This window comes from Bombus huntii, chromosome 3, assembly GCF_024542735.1.
Source record: "Bombus huntii isolate Logan2020A chromosome 3, iyBomHunt1.1, whole genome shotgun sequence".
Lineage (NCBI taxonomy): Eukaryota > Metazoa > Arthropoda > Insecta > Hymenoptera > Apidae > Bombus > Bombus huntii.
In genome coordinates, this window is record NC_066240.1 from 12784754 (window position 1) to 12811483 (window position 26730).

At 32.7% G+C, this 26730-nt stretch overlaps 5 protein-coding genes and 1 long non-coding RNA gene across 9 annotated transcripts; 4 read left to right on the forward strand and 2 right to left on the reverse strand.

The window, feature by feature from the left end:
• Positions 1–311: 311 nt before the first annotated feature.
• LOC126863493 (uncharacterized) lies at positions 312–2156 on the forward strand. The gene is made up of 2 exons (XM_050613735.1): positions 312–696; positions 773–2156. Exons 1-2 carry the CDS (start codon positions 482–484, stop codon positions 2001–2003), a joined length of 1446 nt encoding a protein of 481 aa, XP_050469692.1. The 5' UTR covers positions 312–481; the 3' UTR covers positions 2004–2156.
• Positions 2157–2195: 39 nt separating this feature from the next.
• Positions 2196–5438, forward strand: LOC126863497 (mitochondrial import inner membrane translocase subunit TIM44). The gene is made up of 7 exons (XM_050613745.1): positions 2196–2347; positions 2873–3028; positions 3100–3345; positions 3424–3628; positions 3695–3843; positions 3921–4284; positions 4360–5438. The coding sequence occupies exons 1-7, from the start codon at positions 2345–2347 to the stop codon at positions 4605–4607; spliced, it is 1371 nt and encodes a 456-aa protein (XP_050469702.1). The 5' UTR covers positions 2196–2344; the 3' UTR covers positions 4608–5438.
• Positions 5439–5463: 25 nt separating this feature from the next.
• On the reverse strand, positions 5464–6390 carry LOC126863541 (uncharacterized). The gene is made up of 2 exons (XR_007688905.1): positions 6242–6390; positions 5464–6171 (listed from the first exon to the last, which is right to left on the reverse strand). It is a non-coding gene; the product is annotated as an uncharacterized LOC126863541 (long non-coding RNA).
• LOC126863441 (E3 ubiquitin-protein ligase hyd) lies at positions 6258–19891 on the forward strand. Of its 2 annotated transcripts, none has more exons than XM_050613608.1 (30): positions 6258–6561; positions 7719–7919; positions 8037–8358; positions 8441–8649; positions 8719–8882; positions 8971–9170; positions 9259–9527; positions 9614–9768; positions 9852–11087; positions 11165–11338; positions 11428–11560; positions 11635–12096; positions 12161–12285; positions 12355–12593; positions 12671–12837; positions 12912–13243; positions 13495–13903; positions 14175–14523; positions 14931–15270; positions 15384–15619; positions 15691–16194; positions 16486–16653; positions 16786–17142; positions 17220–17405; positions 17482–17604; positions 17691–17900; positions 17964–18322; positions 18421–18627; positions 18735–19113; positions 19216–19891. In XM_050613608.1, the coding sequence occupies exons 1-30, from the start codon at positions 6500–6502 to the stop codon at positions 19423–19425; spliced, it is 8487 nt and encodes a 2828-aa protein (XP_050469565.1). In that variant the 5' UTR covers positions 6258–6499; the 3' UTR covers positions 19426–19891. The 2 variants fall into 2 exon arrangements, with proteins under 2 accessions (XP_050469565.1, XP_050469566.1); XM_050613609.1 differs by having other exon boundaries at positions 6260–6561; positions 11165–11332.
• Positions 17592–23819, reverse strand: LOC126863473 (protein bunched, class 2/F/G isoform-like). Of its 3 annotated transcripts, XR_007688868.1 has the most exons (5): positions 21418–23819; positions 21159–21210; positions 20873–21076; positions 17955–18062; positions 17592–17829 (listed from the first exon to the last, which is right to left on the reverse strand). XR_007688868.1 is itself a non-coding variant. In XM_050613686.1 (4 exons), the coding sequence occupies exons 1-3, from the start codon at positions 23292–23294 to the stop codon at positions 20873–20875; spliced, it is 2133 nt and encodes a 710-aa protein (XP_050469643.1). In that variant the 5' UTR covers positions 23295–23819; the 3' UTR covers positions 20016–20685. The 3 variants fall into 3 exon arrangements, 2 of the variants coding, with proteins under 2 accessions (XP_050469643.1, XP_050469642.1); XM_050613686.1 differs by lacking the exons at positions 17592–17829; positions 17955–18062 and adding an exon at positions 20016–20685; XM_050613685.1 differs by lacking the exons at positions 17592–17829; positions 17955–18062 and having other exon boundaries at positions 20016–21076.
• A 451-nt stretch (positions 23820–24270) lies between these two features.
• LOC126863499 (RCC1-like G exchanging factor-like protein) lies at positions 24271–26673 on the forward strand. Its single transcript, XM_050613747.1, has 8 exons — positions 24271–24662; positions 24820–25080; positions 25178–25466; positions 25541–25713; positions 25808–25969; positions 26043–26170; positions 26232–26363; positions 26429–26673. Exons 1-8 carry the CDS (start codon positions 24554–24556, stop codon positions 26504–26506), a joined length of 1332 nt encoding a protein of 443 aa, XP_050469704.1. The 5' UTR covers positions 24271–24553; the 3' UTR covers positions 26507–26673.
• The last annotated feature ends 57 nt before the right edge of the window (positions 26674–26730 follow it).

The window sequence follows — 26730 nt, forward strand, 5'->3', positions numbered from 1 at the left end:
AATAAATATATCATTGAGAATATAATCTTTTAAATCTAGCTTCAATACATTTAATAACAAAAAAGTTCAATGTTTCCTTGTGAACTGCTCTTAAGACTTGAAAGTAAAATCGGGGAGAAAATTTCTTTTTTAGTAAACCATAAAAGATAAAAAAATAAACTAAACTAAAAAAGTTGTCTAATTTAATTTTAATTTATTAACTATTAAAAATTAATAAAATAAAATGGTAAGAAATATTGCTGTTTATCATAATTTTAAATCATGCACATAGAAATGTTTAAAATACGCTTAAGACTTATAGTTAGCGCCACTGCAGTTAGCGCGGTTCACATATATTCTTTCAGTTAATATTTAGACATAAAGTACTTATATGATATATAACTTATGTTAATATTGGTTATAACCAAAATTATGTGTATGCAAGTATCATATCGATAATTTTTTTAATATAATATAGTAAAAGAAATGAACGAGTTTAAAGATGAATAACATTAGAGCAATAACATTTAAGCTGTTAAGAAGATATGCCACTAAACCTAAACCTGAAATTGCTGGAGTACGAGGAAAAGTACGTCTAATGAAAATCGAAAATAATAGAGAATTTAAAGATAATCTTGAAGAATTTGATGAAAATGATGTGGAACAATACGAAACCGATCTTGCTGACATTATTGAGTCTTATACAGATCATGACAGGTATATATAAATAAATATCAAGTTATATATATATATATATATATCAATTATATTTTCAATATATTGTAATTTTTAGGCAAACTGAAAAGGATTGTAAACTACTGAAACATCGTATCATTAAAAGCAAATATTTTAAGGAGGTAGAACCAAATTTTCTTACATACGTTGAAAAAGATCAAATACAGAAGCTGCATGAAGATAATCCTGATGAGTGGACACCTGAAAGACTCAGTGAAAGTTTTCCAGCTTTACCTGAAACCATAAAAAAGATCTTGAAATCAAGATGGGAACCAAAATCAGTAGAAAGGATTCTTGCATACGACAATAAGGTTATTAAAAATTGGAAACAATTTAAAACTGGGCAATTACCAGTGAATGCTAACTTAAAAGAGCATTTAATGAAATTTAAAGATAGAAAAATTAGTTTAACAGACAGGAAAACTTTGGCAGAAAAATATATACCAGCAAAGATAGAATTTCCAAAACCCAGAAGTTCATTTTTTCGTAGTATTATAGCAGATTCTATTGAGGAGAAACCAATTACAGAAGATAAAGTATTAATTTCTTCACAAAATCCTCCAAACAAAGATAGAAAGATAACCAATGCAATGAAAGAGAAAGATTCTGGATTAGTCAAGAAAACAAGCAATAGTCTTATACATAGAGAAATGCATAACGAAAAAGCGATCATGAAAAATGAACTGGTAATTTCCTCACATAACAATACAAATAGAGATAGAAAAAAATCTATAGTAAACGAGGAAAATTTAACATTAGTCACAAAAACAAGCAATGGCTCTGAAAGTAGCAAAATCCACAATGCAAAAAAGCATGATATAGAACAGGAAACATTACTCTTTGAAGAATTCTTGAAACACAAATTACATAATTCAGATGAGACATCATATAAAGAAAGGACAACATTGTTGGATACTTATAAAAAGTATATAGAATCTAAGAATTCAGAAGATGTAAGTCCTAACATATTAAATAATACTACAAAAGATACTAATATTGAAGAAAAATGTGTTAGCACTCCAAAGAATTTATCTGATGAAAATATGCTGGATGTTAGAACAAATGCAACTGAATCCAAAGTAGCAACCAAAGCAGAAATCAAAAGTGCAAGCTTGGATACATATGTAAAAGAGCGAATCTCATATATGGATATGGATTTGGAATATACAAAACATATAAAAATTCCTCAAAGTGTTTACAAAAAAGGCAAGACATATAGGATAAAGGATTGTTATTATGATTATGATGGAGAATTTTTATATAGAATACCAGGATTAAGGGGAGATTGATCATTATATTAATCATATAATAATTTGCTGTATTTATAGTTTTATTATTGTAGATACCATTTATTGTAATATATATATATATTACAATAATATAAATATTTAAGATTATACAAATGTATGAAAATAATTGAATAAAAATATGTATACTTTTTATTTATAAGAAAACTTTTACTAATTATATATTTGATAATATGATACTTTTGAGTAAAATTATCACATTGGCACATATACAATTATTATATATTCATGATTTGTCCTAATTTTTGTCGATAGATGTCCTTCTCACTATCCGCAATATATTTTATGAAGATATTCGATGTTGCAGATAAATCGTTCGTAAAATGGTAAATAATCCTAATTGCTAACTGAATCATAATCTTCTAATCACGTGAAGGCACGAAATAAGCGTGCTTGTCCTTCTTTTCCTATATTAATCCGAGGTCATGAATGTTTAATTCTCAAGCCGGTCACATTTTTTTCTCACAACTAGGTTATGTTCTTTTGAATAACTTTCATACTTTCGGTCCCGTTGCATCATAAAGTTTAGTTTTTTGAAATTGAGATATTATATTCTGCCTCTACAGAATTTCTTAACGAAATAACAATGATATAAATAATTACACGCGAAAGAAATAAACTTGCATAACATGGTAATAATTATCTATTGTATATAATAAAAATTTATCAATCCTTAATTCCTATTCCTATATATCTCCCTCACAAAAAAATAGTAAATAATATTATATTTTGATATAAAAAGAATTATATTAAAAAGAATCATTTTAAATTGTACCATGTAAATTATTATCTATGTGAAAGGAGATTCATTTTCTATGAACTTGAAATGCGTGTATATCTTTTTCGTATAGTTTCAGAATTTTTCTGTGTCTAAAGCTAGCCTTATTGGTATCACAAGATCTGCCCGATCTAAAAAAAAACTTCCCAGAGATGGTTCAACAATACATATTTACAATGTTGTACTACAGTCTCAATTACCACAAATCACAAATATTCAAGGATTATCAGTGAGTTTCCCTTTAAAATATCTTCAAAAAGGTATATAGGTCTGATTAATTACCATGTGTTTTTTTTTTAGGTCAGATTCTATTCGAATCCAGCGAGGAGACCCAGTTTCTTTTCTCAATTTCTTGAAAATATCAAACATGAATTGCAAAAGAATAAAGAGATGAAGGAGTCTTTGAAAAAGTTCAGGGAAGAAGCAGAAAAACTAGAACAGTCAGAAGCATTGCGTTCTGCCAGACAGAAATTTCAAGCAGTTGAATCTGAAGCTGCCAAAGGATCTGAAGCTCTTAAAGAAAAGTTAGAATCCTTAAAAGGAAAGGTACGATTGGAAAATATTTGTTAGTATTTGTTAGTTGAGAATATGTGTTATGGAAGTTAATTGAATAATGTCACATAGGTACAAGAAGTTCTTGAAGAAGCAAGTAAAACGGAATTAGGGAAGAAAGCTGGTCAACTGAGTGAGGAAATAACAAAGTCTGCAAAAGGAGCAGCAGAAACAATATCTGAAAAAAGCCAGGCTTTAGGTAAAACAAGTGCATTTCAAACAATATCACAAACTGCAGAAGCTGTACGCGAGGAATTAGATCATCAAGGAATGCATGGTAAGGCAATTTTTGCAAATAAATACGAGGCTTTATAATAATATGTTTTTTAAATCAAAATTGCAGGAAAAGTGTATGTTGCTCCCAAGGTATTGAGGAAAAGAAAAGATGTGGTAGAATCAGTAGATAGCAAAGTTGTCCAACCAAATGAACAGGCTATGGATGTTGAATTGCATAAAGATTCTAAATTTTATCAATCATGGCAAAACTTTAAGGTACATAATTAAGATAATCGAATTATATTACATATTTGCAGCACTGCAGATGTTTGTAATAATTATATTTTTCCAAGGATAAAAATCCATATGTGAATAAAATATTAGAATGGAAGATCAAATACGAAGAATCCGATAATCCTGTCATTCGTGCCTCTAGGCTACTAACGGAAAAGGTTACGGATATAGTTGGTGGATTGTTTCAAAAGACAGATTTGTCTGCAACACTAACAGAAATTTGTAGACTAGATCCCAGCTTCGATAGAATACAATTTTTAAAATATTGTGAAACAGACATTATTCCAAATATTCTGGAAGCTATGGTAAGGGGGGATCTTGAAATTTTAAAAGACTGGTGTCATGAAGCTCCGTACAAAGTAATAGCACAACCACTGTTACAAGTAGAAAAACTGGGATATAAATTAGACAATAAAATTTTAGGTACTTTTTACATTTCATATAAAATGTTTAGTTTTATGCGGTTATTCCAGATAAAGCTAAATATTTCAATTTCAGATATCAACAACATAGATTTAATAATGGGTAAAGTAATGGAACAAGGACCAGTTTTAATAATCAGTTTCCAATGCCAACAAATCATGTGTGTGAGAGATGGCAAGAAAAATGTTATTGAAGGAGATCCTGAGAAAGTAATGCGTGTCAATTACATATGGGTATTATGTCGTGATCCTACCGAACTTAATCCAAAAGCTGCATGGCGTTTACTTGATCTTAGTGCTACTAGCACTGAACAATTTGTATAGTGTATAGTTTAGGTATGAATTTAGTTAAAGCTTTAAGAAAAAATTAATGTGTATACTACTGTGACTGAAGAATAAGTGAGAACTGACATGTTTTTTTATGGTTTTCAATGCAACTGGTATTGAAAGAGAAGATTCTTATCGAGATTCGCGACCTTTATATTAATTCATAGATGATAGATGTTAATCTCTGTGACTTAAATTAGACGTTCAATTCTATGTAGCTTGAAGCTACAGGATCTTTGTAAAATCTTCCATATATAAATTTTTGATTTATGTGTTTGCATAGAATAATCAAATGTTATTTGCATTATTAAAATGTAGATTATAAAAATTTGATTGTTTATACTTAGGATTATAATTATCTTTATACGCCAGAACAATTAATTAATTACAAATATAAATTATTGTTCTATCATGTTTTATAATCCATATGTTACATCATCTGGGCTAAAATGCATGAAGTATACACAAATTTTACTAACTTGTTTCTGTACATATTTAAATATTGGTATTAAAATGTTAAAAAATAGAGCCTAACAAGATATATATATTGAATGCCAAATATTTGTCTCACACAAATTATATAATAAAAATGAGGGAATGTGTAAACTTTTTACAATTAAACAGAGATTGTATATATTTTTCGTGTCTATAATAATGACTACAGTGCATAGTTTATTAATACAATCACTCATTATTTTTTAAATCTGTAATATACAAAATGAAAACACTTGCTTTTAAATTTCAGTAAGATTATAAACGATAATGTATTGTATAAATGAATTCAATATGTAAAAATTAAAGAAAAACAGATGTTTTGAGAAACAGGAATGTAGACTGTAACTTAATCTTCTTCCTTCCTCTTTCTTCTTCTATATAACTTTGTAAACAATTGAAAGATATTTAAAAAATTTTGTAATGTTCAATTAAAAATGCACTGACATTTTTATTCATAATTCCTTTCATTCCAGAATACACAATTTAATTTTTTTGAAAATCCCCTATTAAATCTAATTAAATCTGATATCAATGGAACTATTTAAAAATAAAAATTTTTTTTATATACAATTCAATCAAATATTAATTCCTTTGGAGTGTAGTGAAACTCTTCTCTGATTGGCTAGTTTTACGCTCGTCTCATAGGAAGTTAAAATTTGATTACATGTCAGTATCCGTTCTTTCATCTCAACTACATTTGCCATAAAAGAATTTCCTTAAAATCATTGTAAATCGTGCGTGATTTTATTGTAAATATATAGTATAGTGTATTTATTGTACTACGATTATATAACTTGTATTAACCATTGTATGCAATTGAACGTTATAGAAAAAGTGGTGTAATGAAACTATTGTTAGTACATACAAACATGATATAACACCTAAATGATGATAATTGTGAAGCTGAAAAAAATATTTCTATATTATATCGATTAATTAAATGAGTAGCGAATTAAAAATATCTTCAAAGATCTTCCAATGTGATATCATTGTATAATCTAAATAACGATCGTGAAATAGTTGAGTCCGCCATTAATCGAGGGTCGCCATGATACATATTCTCCTTCTGTAACACCAATACAGTAACGTAATAGAAGCATCTGGACGATCGGTTGCATTTCGTTAAAGACGCTTACGCATTCTTCGAATATTTCGTTTTACACGTGATTTTTGTTCACTCAACGATTGCCATCGAATCCGTGTGAGCGTGATTTTTTAATGCATTTACGAATACGTGGAAAACTTAAGTTCGGTTCGTTCACTTTCAAGAACACGTAACTCGTTGTTTCTTCAGAAACATGGCTGAACATCATTTCGACGGTGTGGTGAAATTGTGTGTACAGAATTATTAAAACGATATCCGTGATATTGAAATACGTTTACGCATTGATAAAATGACGTCGATACACTTTGTTGTACATCCCTTACCTGGAACAGATGATCAGTTAAACGATAGGTAAGGAAAAATGTATCCGTTATCGGTTTCCTATTATAATATATCTTTTTGGCATGTCTGTCTCTCCTCCGTATTGAAATCATCGTCGTTCATTATTCGTCCCTAAAATATGCTTGCTCATATCAATTAGCATAGTGTTCTATATGCTTTTTCGTCCTTTCTGAATTTTAAAACGGTCCTCGCCCATTGTATCGTATAATTTAATGGCATGTTAGATGATGTATCGTTTGAAAGTTAAAAGTTTGTGTCACATCGTTATGTTTGTATTAAATAATAAGCATGCACATATCTAGAATAAAATGTTGAATATATTAGTTTAAAAATTATTCTCTTTACTGTATAGATATATATTATATATATTATACATATATTACCCTCTGTGTGTGTGTGTGTGCGTACGCGCGCGCGCGTGTGCGTGTACGTGCGCGCGTGTGTGTTTATATTATTTATTATATATATTATATATATAATAAACACATACGCATTATATATAAACATATACATGTTATATATTATCACATTATATATTACATTATATAAAATTATATATATAATCACATGTAATATATTTTATATATGTGGCATACATAAATGGTAATAAATGTTTTGTTCCATTTGTTTCTATTATTGGACACATTTGTAGGTTACAAGGACAAAATGTAGTTTTTGTAAATATAATTATTTATGATCAAATATATCCATAGATAATGACCTTCCTATTTCATTCAATAAATATTTGTAAATTTTTATGTAATGTTGTATCATCATTTTCTTATTTTATATTTTGTGTATTTAATATTTTAATATGGGTTTGTATAATTTAATTTTGTGTGAAGTAGAAGAAGAATAATTTATTGTTCCATCCATACATTCTAATATTTTCATATATAATACAAATTTATACATAGTATTTATTATGTATACAACAATAGTACTCTATATTGTTATCCAAAAATTGGTATATTTTTTGTTGCTACACAGTATAAAATTGAAAAAGGATTTTTTCAATATTTATCATAAAATACTATGATACATGTATTCGTATGTTCTAGTAATGTGAATATATATAATTTATTTATATATAATAAATAAACCTTAGTTAAAGTAAGCATATATGTTACTGGAGTAGTTAATTTTTCTTTTACATGTTTTTCTAGATTGAAGGAAGTGGCAGAAAAAATCAACAGATATGGATTTGTAACATTACCAGCATTTAGTGGATTGAAGGTTGCAGTAAAACATATTGTGGTTGGCCCAACACACATTGCTCTTCTTACAGAAGACCATAAAATTTGTAGAGTTGCATTTACAGTATTATCAGATAGATTGGATTTAAGCAAAAATGAACCAAATCGAAAGTAAGTTATAAAAAGAAATGAAGTTTATTGACAATGTTGTTGTGATTAGTTGTGAACAACATATTCACTGTGTTATCCCACAAATGAAATAACATACATATTCTTCTATTATCCTAGCACAAACAAAAACCATGTTGATAACTCCAATTCAGCACCAAATGGTGGTACTAGTAGTGGAAGTGGAAGTAGAGCAGGAATGTCCAGATCACGTGCACGAATCATGCGTGGCAGTTCTGCCATTCGTGGAGGTGGTAGTAATGGAGGAAGTAGCAGTGGAGGCAGGATAGGTCCTCCAGGTGTAATTATGGGTGGAGGAAGTGGTAGCAGTTCGCGTCCTATTGCATCTGTACCAGCTCCATTTGTACCAGAAGATCTTATTACACAGGCTCAAGTGGTATTACAGGGAAAAAGTCGCAATCTTATTATTAGAGAATTACAGGTTTGTCCGATTGAAGAAATTAGTGTACCGATCCTTGTATCATTAAGATTTTGCTATTTTAATATTGAAATATATTTTGTAGCGTACAAATTTAGATGTAAACTTAGCAGTAAATAATTTACTGTCACGGGATGATGAGGAAGGTGATGATGCTGAAGATGCAGCAGATACCTACGTTCCGGAAGATCTCATTTCATTACTAGATGGTGGATTCAGCAATGAGCATTCTGTTATCATTGATGCAGATTCTATGTTTCCTGAAGACATGTTTGGATATACAGGAATGAGAAAGTAATTAATCTGAATTGCTTTTGAAATTGTTTGTAAGAGATGTATATTTTTAATGTTTGCATTTTTTAGCCGGGGTAGTTCTTCACGCAGAATAGGTAATGACAGAGAAGGTGAACGTACTTCTGAGCGGGATAGAGATCGAGACAATTTCAGTAAATGGAGGGATCGTCAATACTGTGGTCCAAGACGTTGGCTGGAATCAGCACTTAAAGATTCTTGGGACAAAGATTCTGGTACAATTAAAATTTTAGAAAATTATTTTTTAATATCTACGAATTGTAACCACGGATATTTTGATTATATATTTGAAAAATTTCTTAGATAATAAAAAAAAAGAGTTAGCTGCTCAAAGTCCATTATGGATATCAGAAGAATTAGAGTGGTGGCATGAACGTAGTAGTGATCTTGCCCCTCGTTTTGTACAAATCGCCTCGCTGTATAGTGAATTAATTGCTGTTTCTGCTGGGGGACAATTGTATCAGTGGAAATGGTCGGAATCTGAACCATACAAACACGCAGAGGTATTTAAAATAAATTTTGTTTCAGTATTTTATTGAGCAATATTATAAATTGAAAACAAAGAAAAAATTAAAATAATGCTCATTGTAGAATCCAAATATACATCATCCGAAAGCTCCATGGTTGGCAGTAACCACAGAAAAGATAGTTAATATATCCGCAACAGCTATTCGATGTTCTATTAGTACTGAATCTGGCAAAGTAGCTACTTGGCTTGATGAACTTGTAGGTCATGTCGCTTCTCGTCTCGAACATCCAGCTCAAACTTTTACAGAATTTACATTGGACAAAATAGTATCCCTTCATACCTGTGCTTTGTATACGGTTGCTAAACTTGAAAGTGGTGCATTGTATTGGTGGTAAGTTGAAATATTACAATTTTTTAAACTATTTTTATTTCAAATACAAAAAACTGATGTCGATTATTATATTTTCATTTACACAGGGGTGTATTACCTTTTGCACAACGCAAAAAATTATGGGAAAAATATAAGGCTAAATCGCGCAAACATAGATCATCCACAGTTTCATCAAACGATATTAGTTATGGCGCACATGTTTGTATGAAAAATAGTCCCATATATCATCCTGGAGCAATAGGTAATTTATTAAATAATAAATTGTATTTATGATTTGCTTAAAAAATAATATTCTATAATATTCTAAAATGATATATTTTCAAGGTTTTACCATTGCCAATGGAGTTCCAAAAGTAGGACAGTTATTAGGAGCAGCATGGAATTTAGATAGCACTTACAGATTTAAGATATTACCAGCTGGAACTCATTTGCCAAATGTTAATACAGAAAAACGAGAAACGAATGGAAACAATGGAACGGGTAATATTAATAAGACAAATCACAAAGAAACTACTGATCGCCTTGATATGCCTCCTCCACCCTCACCAGCTTCGAGCACATGTAGTGATACTGGCAGTATCACGACAAGTCATAAGAGACAGAAGCGAGCTGCACCTCGAAGTGAGGGAGAGTCAGAGCGAAAAGATGAAGAAGAATGGCAATTAAAGGATGTTGTTTTTGTAGAAGATGTAAAAACAGTTCCCATTGGTAAAGTTATAAAAGTTGACGGTTGTTATGTCGCTGTAAAATTCTTCTCGAAAGATGCAAAGGAAAAGGAAATTAAAGAAAAAGATTTCAGTACTTCAGATTTTAAAGATTTAACAACTGAAGAGTTAATTAAATTGCTAGCTGATTGTAGATTATTAAGGAAAGATGAAATACAGGTAATAAAATCATCCATGAATCCAAGAGCTCCAGACTGTTTCCAACGAACTCCCAGAAGAGTGAATATTGTTGAAGGATCAAATGATAGCATTTTGAGCATTGCTACTGACGGACAAGGAATCCATGCAATAGTAAAAAGTGCAAACAAATTAAGTTACGTCGTGTATAATTTAAGTACTGGAAGATATGTACAAGATTGTTATATTCCATCGGATGTATCATCATTCTTGGGTCTGCAGCCTCAAAATATCAGCCTGACAAGTTCAGGAGAGAACATAGAGTGTTCCATGATACTTAGAGATGGAAATAATACTATCTATCCATTAGCAAAGGATTGCGCCGATGCTATCCGTGATCCAAATTGGTTGGATTTAGTTCCAGTTCTGTGCATTGGTGCTTCAACTATTCCCATACCGACTTGTTCAAATTCAACCAATATGAAAAATCAAGTTGCAGTTATTGCATTAGTATTTGATAATCTCTTATTAATGCCACGAATATTAAGGTGCGATTATGAGAGTATTAAGCAAGTATTTTGCAATTTGGAACAAGATCACAAAAACAATGCAGCACAGATTCAATCAATATTAATGGAACGTTGCGATGGTAATCGCAATATTTTGCATGCTTGCATTAGTATGTGCTCACCAACCTCGAATAAAGAAAATGATCAAGGTATTAAATTTGTTCTTTAATATAAATATATGAGAAATTGTAAATTGTTTATTTTAATTTATTATTTTGTTTGGAAGGTATTGAACGTGAGTTAGTTTCAAACACTGTTGATGGTCCATCTGCACCTATTGAGGAACCAATTCCAACTTTAACTTGGCCACCAGAAGCTTTTGATAATACGTCAGGAGAAGAAGACAGTTTGCTTAGCATTGGTACTGCTAGCATATCAATGATGAACAAATCAGGTAAAAGTGTATCAAACGCTTTTTTATTCTTTCTTTTTTTTTGTAATTTTTAACTTCTGTTACACATTGCTAAATAAATATCTTGCTGCTTTCAGGTGTCGGAGCAACATCAAATAACACCTACATCATAGACTCTGTGGAAAGAAGAAATAATGCATTACTTATATTAAAGTATATGTGTGAAAGTAGCGTGTTAGCACCTCACCTGAAAGAACTACTTACGGCAAAGTGATTATATCAATTAGTAATGAGTAAAATATTTTTATAGTTGGAAAAAAATATTTGAATGTTTGTTTTAACAGGGATATTCAAGGTCAGACACCATTAATGCTTGCTGTATCAGTTCGGGCATATCACGCAGCTCTCATTTTATTAGACATTATTCAAAGGGTTGGAAGAGATCAGAAAGAATGTTCAGCTATGATACTTCCTGCGGATGCTAATCCAGATTTATCGCCATTATTCGTTACATGTTGCAACGATACATGCAGTTTCACATGGACTGGGACTCAACACATCGACCAAGATATTTTCGAATGCAAAACTTGCGGCTTGATTGGATCTTTGTGTTGCTGTACAGAATGTGCTCGCGTTTGTCACAGAGGACATGATTGCAGAATAAAGATAACATCCCCTACAGCTTATTGTGATTGCTGGGAAAAGTGCAAATGTCGAGCACTCATTGCGGGTCATCAAGGTGCTCGTTACGAACTCCTTTGTCGTCTCGTAGTGAATACTGATCTTGTCACGAAGATAAACTCACGGTAAATAAATATGCGAGAAATTGATTAATAAAATTAAAATAAATTACTTTTCTTAATTTTATAGGGGAGAAAGTATTTTACTCTTCTTGGTTCAGACTGTTGGAAGACAATTGATTGAACAACGGCAGTACCGTTCTGCACTGCGGCAACGCTCAGCATCTGCAAGTCGAAAAGGGCCTTCCTCAGATGGTAACATTTTTTACTTAGAAAAAGAGTAATTTATATAAAAAATAGAAGTTAAAAGTTAATCATTAACAGGATTAGATACTTATGTACCAGATATGCCAGATCACGATTTAGAACCTCCTCGCTTTAATCGAAAAGCGTTGGAAAGATTGTTGGATGATTGGCCAGCTGTTCAATGTATGATTATGTCAGGAGTTTCTGCACATGGAAATGAACAGTTATTTGGAGATCAAGGCCAATTATGTCGTCAAAGCGGTACTGCTCTACTCGATAAATTTACTCACTCGCTATTATTTAAGTGTAGTGCAGAGGTAAAAAAAATATTAGTTTTATCTTATATGTCTAATATATTAGAAAACATTCATAATGTAATATAATTTTTTCGCAGATGCTCGATACTCTTCTGACAACTCTAATACGAGAATTACAAAATGATACTATATCCGGACGACAAGAAGAAGCAAATAATGTTGCTCGTCGATTTGTTCGATCTGTGGCCCGAATATTTGTGATCTTCACAATAGAAATGGCACCGAATACGACAAAACGAAGAAAGTACGATATATTTTACTTTAGCTAAGCGATTTTTATTTTTTTTATCTATTCAGATGTTTTAAAACATATTTCAGTACTAGCCAGGCATTGCAACCTCTAATGAAATGTCGTAAAGTGTTCCAAGCATTGATTAAATTAGCTGTTGAAGAATTATGTGAAACTGCTGATTCACTGATAGCACCCGTGAGATTAGGTGTTGCTCGCCCGACAGCACCATTTACATTGACGAGCTCAGCAATGGAAGTAATCAATGGCTCTGAAGAGTTGTTTTCTATCGAGCCACTAATACCTCATAGTGGTGTTAGTTCCCAAACTCTGGATGCTACTTTACAAACGCAACAAGGAAATAATAATATTACTATTGCCAGGGATGTTTCTGCTATGGATGAGGCAGAAACTGGTGAAGGTATGTCTTGCGAATTAATGTATAAATTAATATAAAAATAATGTAACCGGGAGTTTTACATCTAAAAAATTATTCGAAATGATAGAAGTGTCCATTTTCTCCAAAAAATTATTTTGAATTGGTAGTATTTCCATTATCAAATCTTATCAATTATGTTAATTTTGTGCCCCCGTTATCCTGCTTAAAATATTATAAAATTATATTTAATTTTCTCTAACTTTGATTCTATAATAATCTTTATGTATGAATAGAAGTTCCTATGGATGTTGATGGTGACATTAGCGAACATGAAGAATCTGGGGTTTCTGGAACTGTCCCTGGTCAACCATTAGGTGAGATTGATAGCAATGGCGGAGGTGTAGGTGAGGAACAGGCAGGAGATGGCGAATCCGATACAGAGCTCGATCTTTTGGCGGAAGCGGAAACAGAGTCGGACTCCGATGACAATCATAGCAATCAAGATGCAGCATCTGCGCAGCGTAGTGTACAAACTGGTGCTACAGCAGGTTCTGATGGTGGAATGGGATCTATCTTATTATTCCCGGAAGATGAATCTGGAGAATCAAGCCAGCAGGAAGACGATGAAAGTGAAGCAGGAGAAACTGACGAACAAGATAATGAAGATTTTCAAATTGGTGATGATCAATTGGAACGACGAAGGTAAAACTACTGTCTTTCTCTCAAGTAACATCGATGGTCTTGTACTCATTAAAGAAATATAGCAAGGTCGAAAAACCAATTGAGTCGAAAACTACAAATGTATATATAACCTCGCTATATTTTCTGAATCAACTATAGGTACTGTATTATATATGCATTGCACAGATACATTAAAAGAATTTTGCAGCAATGCCCTTACAATTAAAACATTAATCTCTCTTCTAAGCGCATTTATAAAAATCATTTTTATGTTACTGATACTTGATTACAGTGGTTCATCTGGCCATTTACATCGTAATAATCTCGCGCCTGTTTCTATGCAATGGGCGATACGTAATCGCGACTCAAGTATGCGTACAGCTGGATTACGGGTAACAGGTGGCAGTAACCTGGTTTTTATTGACTCTACATCTTTAAGACGCACTACTGCAACATCTGCTGTTGCAGCTGCACAAGAACCTATAATTATGGGTACTAGTACTACTTGTTTGGCACGTGCATTTGGAATTGTTATTCGACAGATAGCTGATCTTTTGGTTATGATGCAAGATTATAAAACATTAGCGCCTTCTTTGCCGCGATTAATGGAAATTACTTATCAAGATGCGCTCAACCTGCAGGTATAACTTTTTTATAATATGACGTTTAATAATTAAGCGTTTGAGTCCCAAGCAACGCGATCGCTATTTAAATTTTGTATCGAAAAGTCTCCGTACATTTGAACGTTACGGATGACTGACGGTATTTTGTATTTCATTGTTATCTTTTCTATAATTTTTATTGAACAAAGCTTCAAATATTTATAAACTAATAGTACGCATATATAATAATATAGATGTATTTCATAAAAATAACAAATATGACGAGCGCTATTGCGCCGCTTATTTCTCTTCGCAATCGATTAAGACAAGCGCTATCGCGCTGTTCAGGATTTTTCGACCCTGTTTCTTCAAAGACTCAAACGGTAGGACTCAAACGGTTAAAATTGAATAAATTTAGAACAACATGATAATTTTGATGATTACAGATGTATCTCGAGGGGCACTTGAAACCCACGTGGGATTGGCTGCTCACAGTTATGGATGCCACGGAGGCACAACTAAGATTTGGTGTGTCTCTGACACGTAGTGCGGATCCTACGCATCCAGAACATCCACTAAACAATGCTTCATCTTTGCCTGGAGGCAATTTCTCTGGATTGTTAAATACAGCGGCTCTGTCGTTGACGCTACAATCCAATACAGGTCGGAATCAACGCAGTGGTATCGCTACGAGCTCCAATATCTCCACTCCACAAGCTTCTACAAGACTCACCGTTGGTTTTGCAGGCGTTGGCGAACCTTCAAGAAACAGTAGAGAACGCGAAGGTATCATCTGTTATCTTTATCATACTAATGAAATTTTCCCTTTAAGAAATGCTCAAATACGTTGCAATTACATTTTTGGGAATAGAATAGTGGCTAATAAGTATTATTTTTAGGTGGCGATGTATACTTGGCAAGACGTGAATTTTTGTCTTATTGCCTGTCCTTAATGCGTGCTCACAATGCCGAACACAGGGATAGCTTGCCAGTATTAGATGTTTCTGCACTAAGACATGTAGCATACGTTTTCGATGCGTTAGTATATTATATGCGTTCGCCACTATCAGAACCAATGTCATCACGAGGAGAGACTCAAAAGGAATCGTCAAATTATTCAAGTTGGAATGATCAGGTTTGTATTGAATTGGGTTTTCCTTGTAATCAACGTGTATTTAACACAGATTATGATATTTCACATTACAGGATGAAAATGATAATGACGAGGGAGAAGAATATAGTTCTCCAGTTCCCACTGCATTGGAGACAGATTCCGTTGATTATCCTGATTTACTTCAGGTTCCTAGTTGCGGATCAGGAAATAATAGTAACAGTACACCAAAAGGAAGAAAGCATCCCTTTTTACAAAGATCAGACTCCACCTTATGTCTTGGTTGCCCTCCCCTTGATCCCTTTGATACTGTCATGAGCGAGGCCTTACCATTAGCTGATCAACCACATCTATTGCAACCCCATTCAAAGCGAGAGGATCTCTTTGGTATACCAAGACAACCAGCAACAAGTGCAGGTCCTAATCAAAATCCGTTAGAGGGATTACCCACAAGACTTAGTCTGTCTGCACGTGGTGCTGATAATCAGAATATCCCCACACCGACATTTAGTCAAATTATTCAAAGATCTGCCTTTGCATCGTCAGATGCAAGACGTAGCTCTGTAACGATCGGAGATTCGACGTCTACAAAGCATACGGTAATGTTCCCTTTACATAGGAAAGCTAATTAAATTTATCCACTCACGGCATTTATATTTTTTATTTTTTTTATTTTATTTTTTAATTTTTGTATTTTTGTGTTAAAATTTTTGCACGGAAAACGGCGTTTACTTCAGTCTAAATTTTATCTTATTGTTGTAAGTAATCCTACTTTTAAGTTATTATTTTTGTAACAATAGGATGTCATTCTTACATTTCTACTAAATCTTTTATGGCACAGTTCCTTTCGTTGAAAGATAAAATATGTAGATTTACTTTTAATATTATAGGAAAAGGCAAAATCATTCAATCACACATTTGCTGCGGAGCAAATTGATCGAGCTCCAATCATCGTTTCTACTAATAATCAAAGTGATCAAGCATCGGGAAGTACCAAAACTAATAAGGATATCTGTAAAACGAATAGAAGCGTTATTGTTAGAGCTGGAACTGTTTCGGTAAATATATAGAATTTGCTTTTAATAAAGTTAAGATAAGAGAGAGTTACAAATTACAGAAATTCATGAACGCACAAAAGAAAAGTTTTTCTGGTAAATTAGGTGCAATAATGTTGTGTTTCAATTTTAAAGGAATCGAGTTTAAATAAAGCTGGTGCGTCAGAAATGATGTCTACAGCAAATGAAGCAATACAGAATGTAACGGAGGAGATGGACACATCTGGTTCAAATCAAGATGCGTCCATGACTCATGAAACGATTGAAACAAATCCAGTCTCGTCTATTGGATCTAATATATCACATAACATTTTATTGGGTCGTTGGAGCTTGTCTCTTGATTTGTTTGGACGAGTTTTCATGGAAGATGTAGGATTAGAAGCTGGTTCAGTTGTATCCGAATTAGGAGGTTTCCAAGTAAAAGAAGCGAAATTCCGTAGAGATATGGAGAAACTTCGGAATGCACAGCAAAGAGACATTAATCTGTTAAAAGTAATTAAGTACAATAATTTTTAATTATTTAAACGAATGAAATATATTGAGTATAATATAAATTAAACTTTTTAAAGGTCGAACGGGACAGAACACAACTATTAGTGCAAACGATGAAGGAATTAAATACACATTACAATTTATATAATAGGCGTGCCACTAATGCACCGCCGTTAGCCGTGCATCGTGTTAAAGTAACTTTCAAGGATGAACCTGGTGAAGGGACTGGTGTAACTAGAAGCTTTTATACCGCGATTGCCGAGGTTTGTAATATTACAGTAGGAATCATCTTTGTTTCTTATCTTAAAAATATAGCGTACACGTATATTTTTTTTAAAGGCATTGCTTGCAAATGAAAAACTGCCTAATCTCGAAGCAGCACAAGTGGGATCAAAATATACACAATATAATGTACTTCGGAAGCTAAAAAGTAGAGATCGTGATCATGATTTAAGACGACAAGTAAGTATAATTATTATAAAAAATAAAAAAGAAGAAAGGCAATGTTCTTCTGTTCTTCTTTTTTTACAAGAGATATCTTATTTCAGAATCCTCGATCTTCTGGAAAATGTCGAGAGACGCGTAGAGCATTGTCTTTTGAAGCTCGAGTTTTTCATCCATCCAGTTCTGTTGAAGGAAGCGGTAATTCTGGAGCTGGTAGTTCATCCTCCAATTCCCATCCGTTACCTGTTAGTCACCCAAATAATGATCACTTGACCATGCATCAACAACAACTCGGGGACAGGCTATATCCAAAAGTAATTAATAATAATGATAGTACTTAGTTTTTCACAATAACACACTATTGTTACCTTGTACAGGTTTATGCATTGCAACCCGCATTAGCTGCTAAAATAACTGGTATGCTGTTAGAGTTGTCCCCTGCACAGCTGTTGATGTTACTAGCTTCAGAAGACGCTCTGCGGCAAAAAGTAGAGGAAGCATTTGAATTAATCCGTAGTCATAGTCAGGAGTCAGCAAGGGAAGCGTTGTTGGATCTCGATGTATTCAGCTTGATCGCACGTTGTGGGGCTAATAAGAAAAAGATTGAGAACAGTATTTTGGATGATACCGAAGACAATGCTCCTCTTTTCTATTCCCCGGGAAAGAGAGGTTTTTACACTCCACGACAGGGAAGAGCCAGTTACGAGCGGTTGAACGCATTCAGAAATGTGGGCAGGTTGGTAATGATATAAATAACAATTAATCAAATTATAATATAATAAAAATAATCGTAAACTATTAATTGGTGAAATTAAAAGAAAAATTTGTTATCAGACTTATAGGATTGTGTCTTTTGCAAAACGAGTTGTGCCCAATATTTTTGAATCGTCATGTAATAAAATACATTTTGGGAAGACCGATCCGTTTCCACGATCTTGCATTTTTTGACTCTGTAATTTATGAAAGCTTAAGGCAACTCGTTATTGATTCCGAAACCAAGGATAGTAACAGTCTATTCTCTGCTCTTGATCTTACATTCAGGTAAGCGTGTACCTGAAATATTTCAATCGCTTATTTTCGAAGAGTCGTTTCTAACATTTCTCGCATTTTGTCTTAGCCATGGTATATAACACTCTTGATTGTTCTAGTATTGATTTGTGTCCCGAAGAAGGAGGTGGATCGATTGAACTTATTCCTAACGGACGTGATATAGAAGTGACAGCAAGTAATGTTTACGATTATGTACGCAAATACGCGGAAGTTCGTATGATTAAGGTACAAGAGAAAGCTTTGCATGCTATGAGAGAAGGAGTGTTTGACGTGCTACCCGAAGGAGCGCTCGATGGTTTAACATCCGAAGACTTAAGGCTTCTGTTAAATGGGGTCGGTGATATTAACGTTTCCGTTTTGATATCGTACACTTCCTTCAACGACGAATCAGGAGAACCTGCCGATAGATTAGCTAAATTTAAACGCTGGTTGTGGTCTATTGTTGAGAAAATGTCTCATTCAGAACGACAAGACTTGGTAAGAAATCACACTCAAACATTTTTACTAGTAAGAAAAAATTGTCTTTGCTCTACTTTTTATAAATGATGCATCTTTTATCTCTTTACACTTGTATTTTAGGTATATTTCTGGACAGGATCTCCTGCACTACCAGCAAGTGAAGATGGTTTTCAACCAATGCCAAGTGTGACATTACGACCAGCAGATGATCATCTACCAACTGCAAATACATGTATTTCCCGACTATATCTTCCATTGTACAGCTCTCGTCACATATTAAGACATAAACTACTACTTGCTATTCAGACAAAGAATTTCGGATTTGTATGAATATATAGATTCCATATATATAATATATATATAATATATATATAATATATATATTATATATATATAATATATATATATTATATATAATATATTATATATATATATATATATATAATTATATATATATAATTATATGTATACATAAGATATATATAATGTAACATATTATATATATATTATGTATATTATATATGCTATGTGACCATGTTTGTGCGCAATAGCTCTAAAAAGGAGTCACATTATTGATAATGATATAAGAAACGAAAAAGAAGTTGTATGTTGTTATTTTTTTCCTTCCTAAAAAAAATTTATAACATTTATAAATTTATAAGGTGTAATTATGAATTCTGATTTCTTTTACTGAACAAAAAGACGTGGTTTCCATCATAATAAGATTTTATATTAAAGTGTCATCTTTAGTCATTATAGTGATCATTTTAGTGAATAAAAAACATCTTAAAAGTCATGGAAGAAAATGGATTAATGGCAACCCCGTATCATCAGAAACGATTGTCTTAAAATTTGTTCCGTTTCCTTTTCTTTTGCTATCATAATAGTACTCTTTCTACTTTGTTAGGAATTTTAACAAATTATTATACAATTAAAAATTTTTTATTAGGCATGTTTAAGATGTAACATAAAATGTTGACAGGAAATTGTAGAATTTTTCTTTTAATGCATACCAGTAGTAATTGCTTCCCTGGATTTCAGCATGTTGATTATAATACATATTTTAAAAATGAGACTACAACACGAGAGTACAGATTACAAAATATGAGACTTGATATTTAATGATATTGGAAATTACATAGTTTTACGTAAAAAACCTGTTTTTACGACTGAAAATGATAACAAAATATCAATGTAAAATCACATGTAATTTAAAATGATACAAATGTTCCTTGAACATTAAACTCTTAGGTTGAATTATCAATTTTTTCTTTTCAATCAATTTTATGGTGAATGAATTTGGCCAAATGCGAAGGTAATAGGAAAAATAATCTAGGAATGTCTAGCTGCCTATTTCATATTGTTATATACTTTCTTTTTTTAACATGTTCAAAATCTTGAATCTATCATAAAACAATATCAACTCCATTATTTATGCTGCTTAATCTTGGCATGCACTCAATATATGTCCTTGTTTCTGTCTAGGATCGTAACAATATATATTTCCAAAATGATTATCATTTTGAAAGAAAATTGAATTTACAGATTTAAATTATTATTTATATATATATATATTTCCTAAACAGTAAACTGAAATAGTAAAAAATAATCTATTATCTTTAATTTACTTAAAAAAAAGATTACTAATGTTAATATGTATAATATAATAAATCTCATTGTTTATAAATTTCTAAAAATCGTAAAGTTATATACAATAATTATATTATCCGTTATGTACTTGACAAAGTATTAATAGAAACTTATGTACAATGGTTACCTATTGACCACTTCCTGAATTGTTTTGGGGTAATTTTGCTGTTGATTGGCTCAATTGAGCCAATGTTTCTGGAGTCGCGTGTGCTTTCAGGATTGAATTTTCAGCTTCCAATTGATTTATACGATCCATAAGCTCGGCTATTTTTTCTTTGAGTACTTCAACTTCTTCCCGTACAGCAAACATCAAGTGACTCTTGACAAGATCCTATAAGAAAATACTCTATTAACTTCAATATTATTGTTTTTTATTGTTATCGGATAATTATCCCTACAGCAGACACACTCACCATAGCTTGCTCGATCTTATTATCAATTGCTACAGCACTAGTCCCCGACATACTGCAATAAAAGTTACATGCAAAGATTTATTAATAAAATATGTATATGCTACAGCAAGTAAATTCACAGTCTTGTTAAAAACTATTTTTCTGTTTCTAAAAGAAGAAATTTCAATTGAATATTCCTTTAGCCAATAATACTAGATATATGTAATGTTTTAATGAATACATAATTTCAGTGATTGAAAGTACATTTAATAAACTGTACCTTTCATTATCTTCGAGGGTATGATGTTCATCGCTGCCTTGAGTGACTTCAGTTAGTGATTCTAAAAGAGTTGTATCAGCTGATTGAGTGGTGGATCCAGCTACAATGCCTGAAATAGAATCCTGCTCCGGATCTGGTTGATGAAATGTCATATTTCCCTGCTGCATACCTCCTACAACATTTTGGCAGGTAGCTGATACCTGTGCCATTTGTACTTGGGCGTTGCTACCAGAAGTTGAAGATTGCATTTGAGATGGTGGGATCACTTGGGATTGCACTGGTGCTCCAGGAGCATGAATAGTTGATGAAGTTTGCTGTGCACCTGTTTGAGGAACTTTATGAATATTTTGGATGCCCTGCATTCCTTGTATGGCAGTCAACGGCTCAGATATTTGAGTCATTGGTTTTTGTGTTTGTAATGGTTGTTGAGGTTGAGGCTGCTGTTGCTGCTGCTGTTGGGGTTGCTGCTGCTGTTGTGGCTGCTGCTGAGTCGGAGGATGTTGCTGTTGCTGCTGTTGAGCAGCATGTTGTTGCTGTTGCTGCGTAACAAGAATATTAGGTGCCTGGGATGTTGGTACAGGTGTTTGCTGCACAGAGGGTTGACAAACGTTTTGAACTGGTAATGACTGATTTTGTGTGCTCACTGTCACATATGTATCTTCTTTTGAATGAGGTATGTTTTGTTGGGGTGTCACATTGCTATTGCCAGTCTGTGTTATAATAGGAATAGAACCTTGGGGCATACTTTGAGGTTGAGTCAAATTACTGGGATGGGTTGGCTGCAGATTGGAAGGTAACGTGGAACCTTGTCCAGTTTGTTGTTGTTGTTGAGATGCCAATTGTTGAGCAGAAGATTGAAAATATTGGGGAATTTGCGAAGGTGGTTGAACTTTAGTTTGCGTTTGAACTTGCGTTGGATTATGCTGTGCATTGGGAGGAATGGAATTGCTTACTGCATAATTAGCACTTGAAACTGGTGTAGGGTTGTTTGGTACACCGATCGATGTATGCACATCTGTATGTACAGATACTTGTCCATTAGCATCAATGCCCATACCTTTATCTTCGGATACGACTGATTGTTTAGGTGCATCAGGTATAACGATTCCACTGTCTGTAACCCCATACGATATGCATACCTCATTTGGATCAGACACTTTAGGTGTACTGATTGCTGTCGGTTGATTAACCGATGTATGATCCAAATAATCCATGCAAGTCCATCTGCCCCTTTTAAAAGGTTCAGTACTTTCGATCTTGACCACTTTAAATCTCTCGTTTCTACCATGCGAATGTACTTCACGTAGATCTGCATCTTGTTTGGCATTACTCGAAAGTAAATTGATAATATTGTTGTCAGTAACAGACGTAATATCCAATGTATTGATATTACTATCATTTACTGAATTACTAACGTTATTCCCTTCTGAGGGCACGATTGCCAAGCCATACTGTGAACTTGTAGGAATCACCGGAGCAGTACTGAGGGCAGCGTTACTTGTATTAAAGAATACATCCTCTTTGGAGAAGGTGTCTTCCGAATAGCTAGGTGTTTCAATGTCCATGTCGGTGGTACGCGAGTGTTCGACTGAATTGTCCTCCGTATGCGACTCATCGAGATCATCGTTCGAATCTTCGCCGGCATCATTGCTCATACGAGAACCAACGGTAACGCTTGTTATTTGGAAGGAGGATGTCTTTTTTCGACACTGGTTACTGGCCGTCACGTTGCTCGAACTGGTCAAACTAACCGGCTGGTACAATTTCTCTGGCTCTCCTAACCGAATCGTCTCGGTGGTCGTACGATGCACTGGATTCGATATTTTTCTACTACCATCCGATAGCTTATGCGATTTTCTGTGTACATTATCTGCCATTATTATAGGAACTTAGCATTCGAGAGCCACGATCTTTGCATTCGTTGTTCTCTTGCATGTTAAAACCGACATCGCTCTTAGCCGGGGCCTCTCGGCTTTGAACTAATAATCCCTATTAAAAATCGTCACGATTACCTTTCAGACCCGACCGATTATTATTCTTTACGGTTGTTCGAATTATATTCATATTCTCATTTTGTAGAGGTGTTGACAGTTCACCATTTCATCAATTTTCACGGGGAAGAAGTATATTCGCTCGAGTACCGTCCACTCGAAACGAATATTCACACTTCGACAAATTCCGTATCGTCCTTTCCTCCGTCTTCACGCCCGATTCACGCTACATTTAATCTATCACGCGTTTACATATTATTATCTCGTGATCCGATTTCTCATTATTCATATCCTTCCTACTCTATTATACTAAGTAAGCAGTTTAAAAATGGCTGCCAATTCACTCACGGAATTGCCACGAATTATATCTAGAGCATCCGTGTGACTTCACAACTAAAAATCTATTTTCATCCACGATCTAGGTGCATTGTCGAGAAATAACCATAGTTACTATCCTTCCATCCTTATCCATAGGAACATGCTGATCACAATTCTCCTGATTTTTATTCCTTTTCATACCACATTTTTATTATCTCTACTTGTTTGAATGTTACACAAATTCTTTGCCAACTAAATATCCTATCCATTATTTATCCATTTGCATATTTTAAAGCAGTTATCGTATCATTAATCAAAATTCGGAATAACGTTTTATCATAAACTAAACATTTTAGTAAAAATGAAGGAACAAATTCAATGTAATATAATAAATATTTCAATTTCGTCCAAATTATTTCATTTTTTATTGTTTTTATATTCTATAATATAATACGATAATAGTACATGCATTACAATTTTTTTCATGAAACATGAATTAATGATTTCATTATTCAAGTTACGCGCGTTTAAATGTCGTTGACATATAATACTTCGCCGGTAATCGCTACACATGAGATAGAACCTTTAATTCTGTAGTGAGAAGGAAATTGGAAAACAACGAGAAAATCAAATCTATGCTATTAACAAGTTTCACAGAGTATACAAGTCGGTATTCAGAAGATTATTGAAAATAAACACGCTTTATAATTTATTAAATTTATCGAAAAATTGATAACTTGATCATTCAAGGAAATTTATCCGAATCATTAACTTTTGATGCTTATGACACATCTGTAAAATTTCTTAAGCAGTAAACGGCTACAAACATGTTGAACACAATAAAAACAAGTTTGAAAAAAAATGTACAACAACCGAACAGAATTATAGAATTTAGTAAAACCAAGAATAAAATACCACTTTCAAAACCTTTGCCAGGTAAAGAAAATAACTATAAGAAAAATTTAAATAAAATGTACAAAACATGGAACACAAATTTCTAAACATAAATATTTATCAATGAGAAAGTGCTGCATACATATATGCACACACTCCTTTTCTTTTTTGTTAATAATTATTAATTTATGATATATAGTTTTTCAGTATCCAATAAGTAACGAAAGAGAACATAGAATATATGTTTGGGGTTTGGCAGAACATGGTGCTCTTGGTACGTTAAAAACAACGATTTTTGAAAATGGTATTTCTTATATTCCGAGACCTAAAAGATTAGCTTTTGGAGAAAAGCATGAGGTAATGGATATAACTTGTGGTTATGGGTTTACTGCTTTTGCAGTAAAATCCAAAGATAAAAATATTTTATATGGGAGTGGAATAAATACAGATTCCCAGCTTGGTAAGAAAATTATGATTTAAGCCATCTTTTATTTTTAGCAATAAATTCATCAAAAATATCTTTTCATATTAAAATATAATTTTTAATATGCTACTAGGTTTCAATGAAAAAGATAAAAAATTCCCAAATGGATTAATAACTGAACCAAGACCTATTAATTTACCAATTAAAGATTCTTCTACTAAAGTCCTAGATATGTCAGCTGGAAGAGCACATTTGTTGATATTAACAAATGAAGGTGTATTCACATTAGGAAATAATGCATATGGACAATGTGGTCGCCCTATAATATTAAATGAAAATTATGAGAATAGTAGAGTTGTCCATCATATACCTAATATTAAGGAAAAAAAGATAAAAGCTGTAACAGCTGGTCAAGATCATAGGTATGGAAATTCTTAATACTTTACATATAGTTCATTACAATATTTGAGAATTCTTCCTTACTGCTATATGATAGCATACTCTTGACAGAATCCGGTGAAGTGTATACGTTTGGTTGGGGTGCAGATGGACAAACTGGATTGGCACATTATCGAAATGAGCATAGACCAAGTTTGGTGAAAGGAGATTTGGCTGGCCAACATATTATAAAAGTTGCATGCGTTGCAGATTGTGTATTAGCACTCAGCGGTATCTGCAATATTCATGTATTAATACAGTCTTATTTTGAGTAAAAATAGACAGTAACAAGATATTATACAGTTATTTGAACACATGGTTACAGATAAAGGAAATGTATTTGGTTGGGGTAATTCTGAATATGCACAGTTACTTATGGAAGGTGAAAATCAACAGATAAACATAGCTACAGAGTTAAGTGCATTGAAAAAATTAGGTCATATTGTAGACATTGCCTGTGGTGGTTGCTTTTGCATGATTTTAAATAGTAAGCATTTATCCAATTGTTTAATTATTTTTATAATCATGCATCATACAATTTGTATATATGAATTTATTAGATACAGGTGAAGTTTATGTATGGGGTTATGGTATTCTTGGTTTTGGTCCTGAAGTCAAAAAATCTCAACAACCAATTAAAATTCCATCTGTACTTTTTGGAAATAATGCATACCAGAAGAATACAAAAGTAAGTTCACTCTAAGGTTATAGAATATTTATTAGGTTATTATAATATATTTTTTTTCTAGGTGGTAAAGATATTTTGTGGCATGAGTCATCTTGCAGCTTTGACGAATACAGGTGATTTGTATATGTGGGGTTGTAACAAATTTGGGTCTTTAGGATTAGGAGATTTGAAAGACCAATATTTTCCACTGAAGGTAAAGAAATTATATTCGTCATTAAAAAATAGTATAGTAATAAAGAACGATAATTTGTATTATAGGTAACTGTAGGAGCACAAGTAAAAAAGGTAGCCTGTGGAATAGATCATACAGTTACTCTTTGTAAACCTTTTATTTGAAGCATAGTATATTTTCTGTTATAAGAGGTAATATACTATTTATAAAACTTATATACAAATTGTTATTTTAATCTGTTGTGTAAAAACATTGTATATGTAGCTAATTGCTTTTTATATTATGATATATTGCAAAAATCTAATTGATAAATAATGAACGCATATCTTTATGTAGAATGTCGTTATTTAAAAACGGACATATTCGATATAAAATCTTCCTTCATCAC

What these genes read in the sequence shown, in the direction of transcription:
- LOC126863499 (XM_050613747.1), top strand. Translation starts at nt 24,554, where the DNA reads ATGTTGAACACAATAAAAACAAGTTTGAAAAAAAATGTACAACAACCG. An exon ending in ACTTTCAAAACCTTTGCCAG is followed by an intron (nt 24,663 to 24,819) that starts GTAAAGAAAATA and finishes TATGATATATAG; the next exon opens with TTTTTCAGTATCCAATAAGT. An exon ending in TTGTGTATTAGCACTCAGCG is followed by an intron (nt 25,714 to 25,807) that starts GTATCTGCAATA and finishes ACATGGTTACAG; the next exon opens with ATAAAGGAAATGTATTTGGT.
- LOC126863497 (XM_050613745.1), top strand. An exon ending in CAAATATTCAAGGATTATCA is followed by an intron (nt 3,029 to 3,099) that starts GTGAGTTTCCCT and finishes TTTTTTTTTTAG; the next exon opens with GTCAGATTCTATTCGAATCC. An exon ending in ATTAGACAATAAAATTTTAG is followed by an intron (nt 4,285 to 4,359) that starts GTACTTTTTACA and finishes TTTCAATTTCAG; the next exon opens with ATATCAACAACATAGATTTA.
- LOC126863493 (XM_050613735.1), top strand. Translation starts at nt 482, where the DNA reads ATGAATAACATTAGAGCAATAACATTTAAGCTGTTAAGAAGATATGCC. An exon ending in TCTTATACAGATCATGACAG is followed by an intron (nt 697 to 772) that starts GTATATATAAAT and finishes TGTAATTTTTAG; the next exon opens with GCAAACTGAAAAGGATTGTA.
- LOC126863441 (XM_050613608.1), top strand. Translation starts at nt 6,500, where the DNA reads ATGACGTCGATACACTTTGTTGTACATCCCTTACCTGGAACAGATGAT. An exon ending in AAAAATGAACCAAATCGAAA is followed by an intron (nt 7,920 to 8,036) that starts GTAAGTTATAAA and finishes CTATTATCCTAG; the next exon opens with CACAAACAAAAACCATGTTG. An exon ending in AAAAGGGCCTTCCTCAGATG is followed by an intron (nt 12,286 to 12,354) that starts GTAACATTTTTT and finishes AATCATTAACAG; the next exon opens with GATTAGATACTTATGTACCA.
- LOC126863473 (XM_050613686.1), bottom strand. Translation starts at nt 23,294, where the DNA reads ATGGCAGATAATGTACACAGAAAATCGCATAAGCTATCGGATGGTAGT. An exon ending in ACCCTCGAAGATAATGAAAG is followed by an intron (nt 21,211 to 21,417) that starts GTACAGTTTATT and finishes CTTTTATTGCAG; the next exon opens with TATGTCGGGGACTAGTGCTG. An exon ending in ATAAGATCGAGCAAGCTATG is followed by an intron (nt 21,077 to 21,158) that starts GTGAGTGTGTCT and finishes ATTTTCTTATAG; the next exon opens with GATCTTGTCAAGAGTCACTT.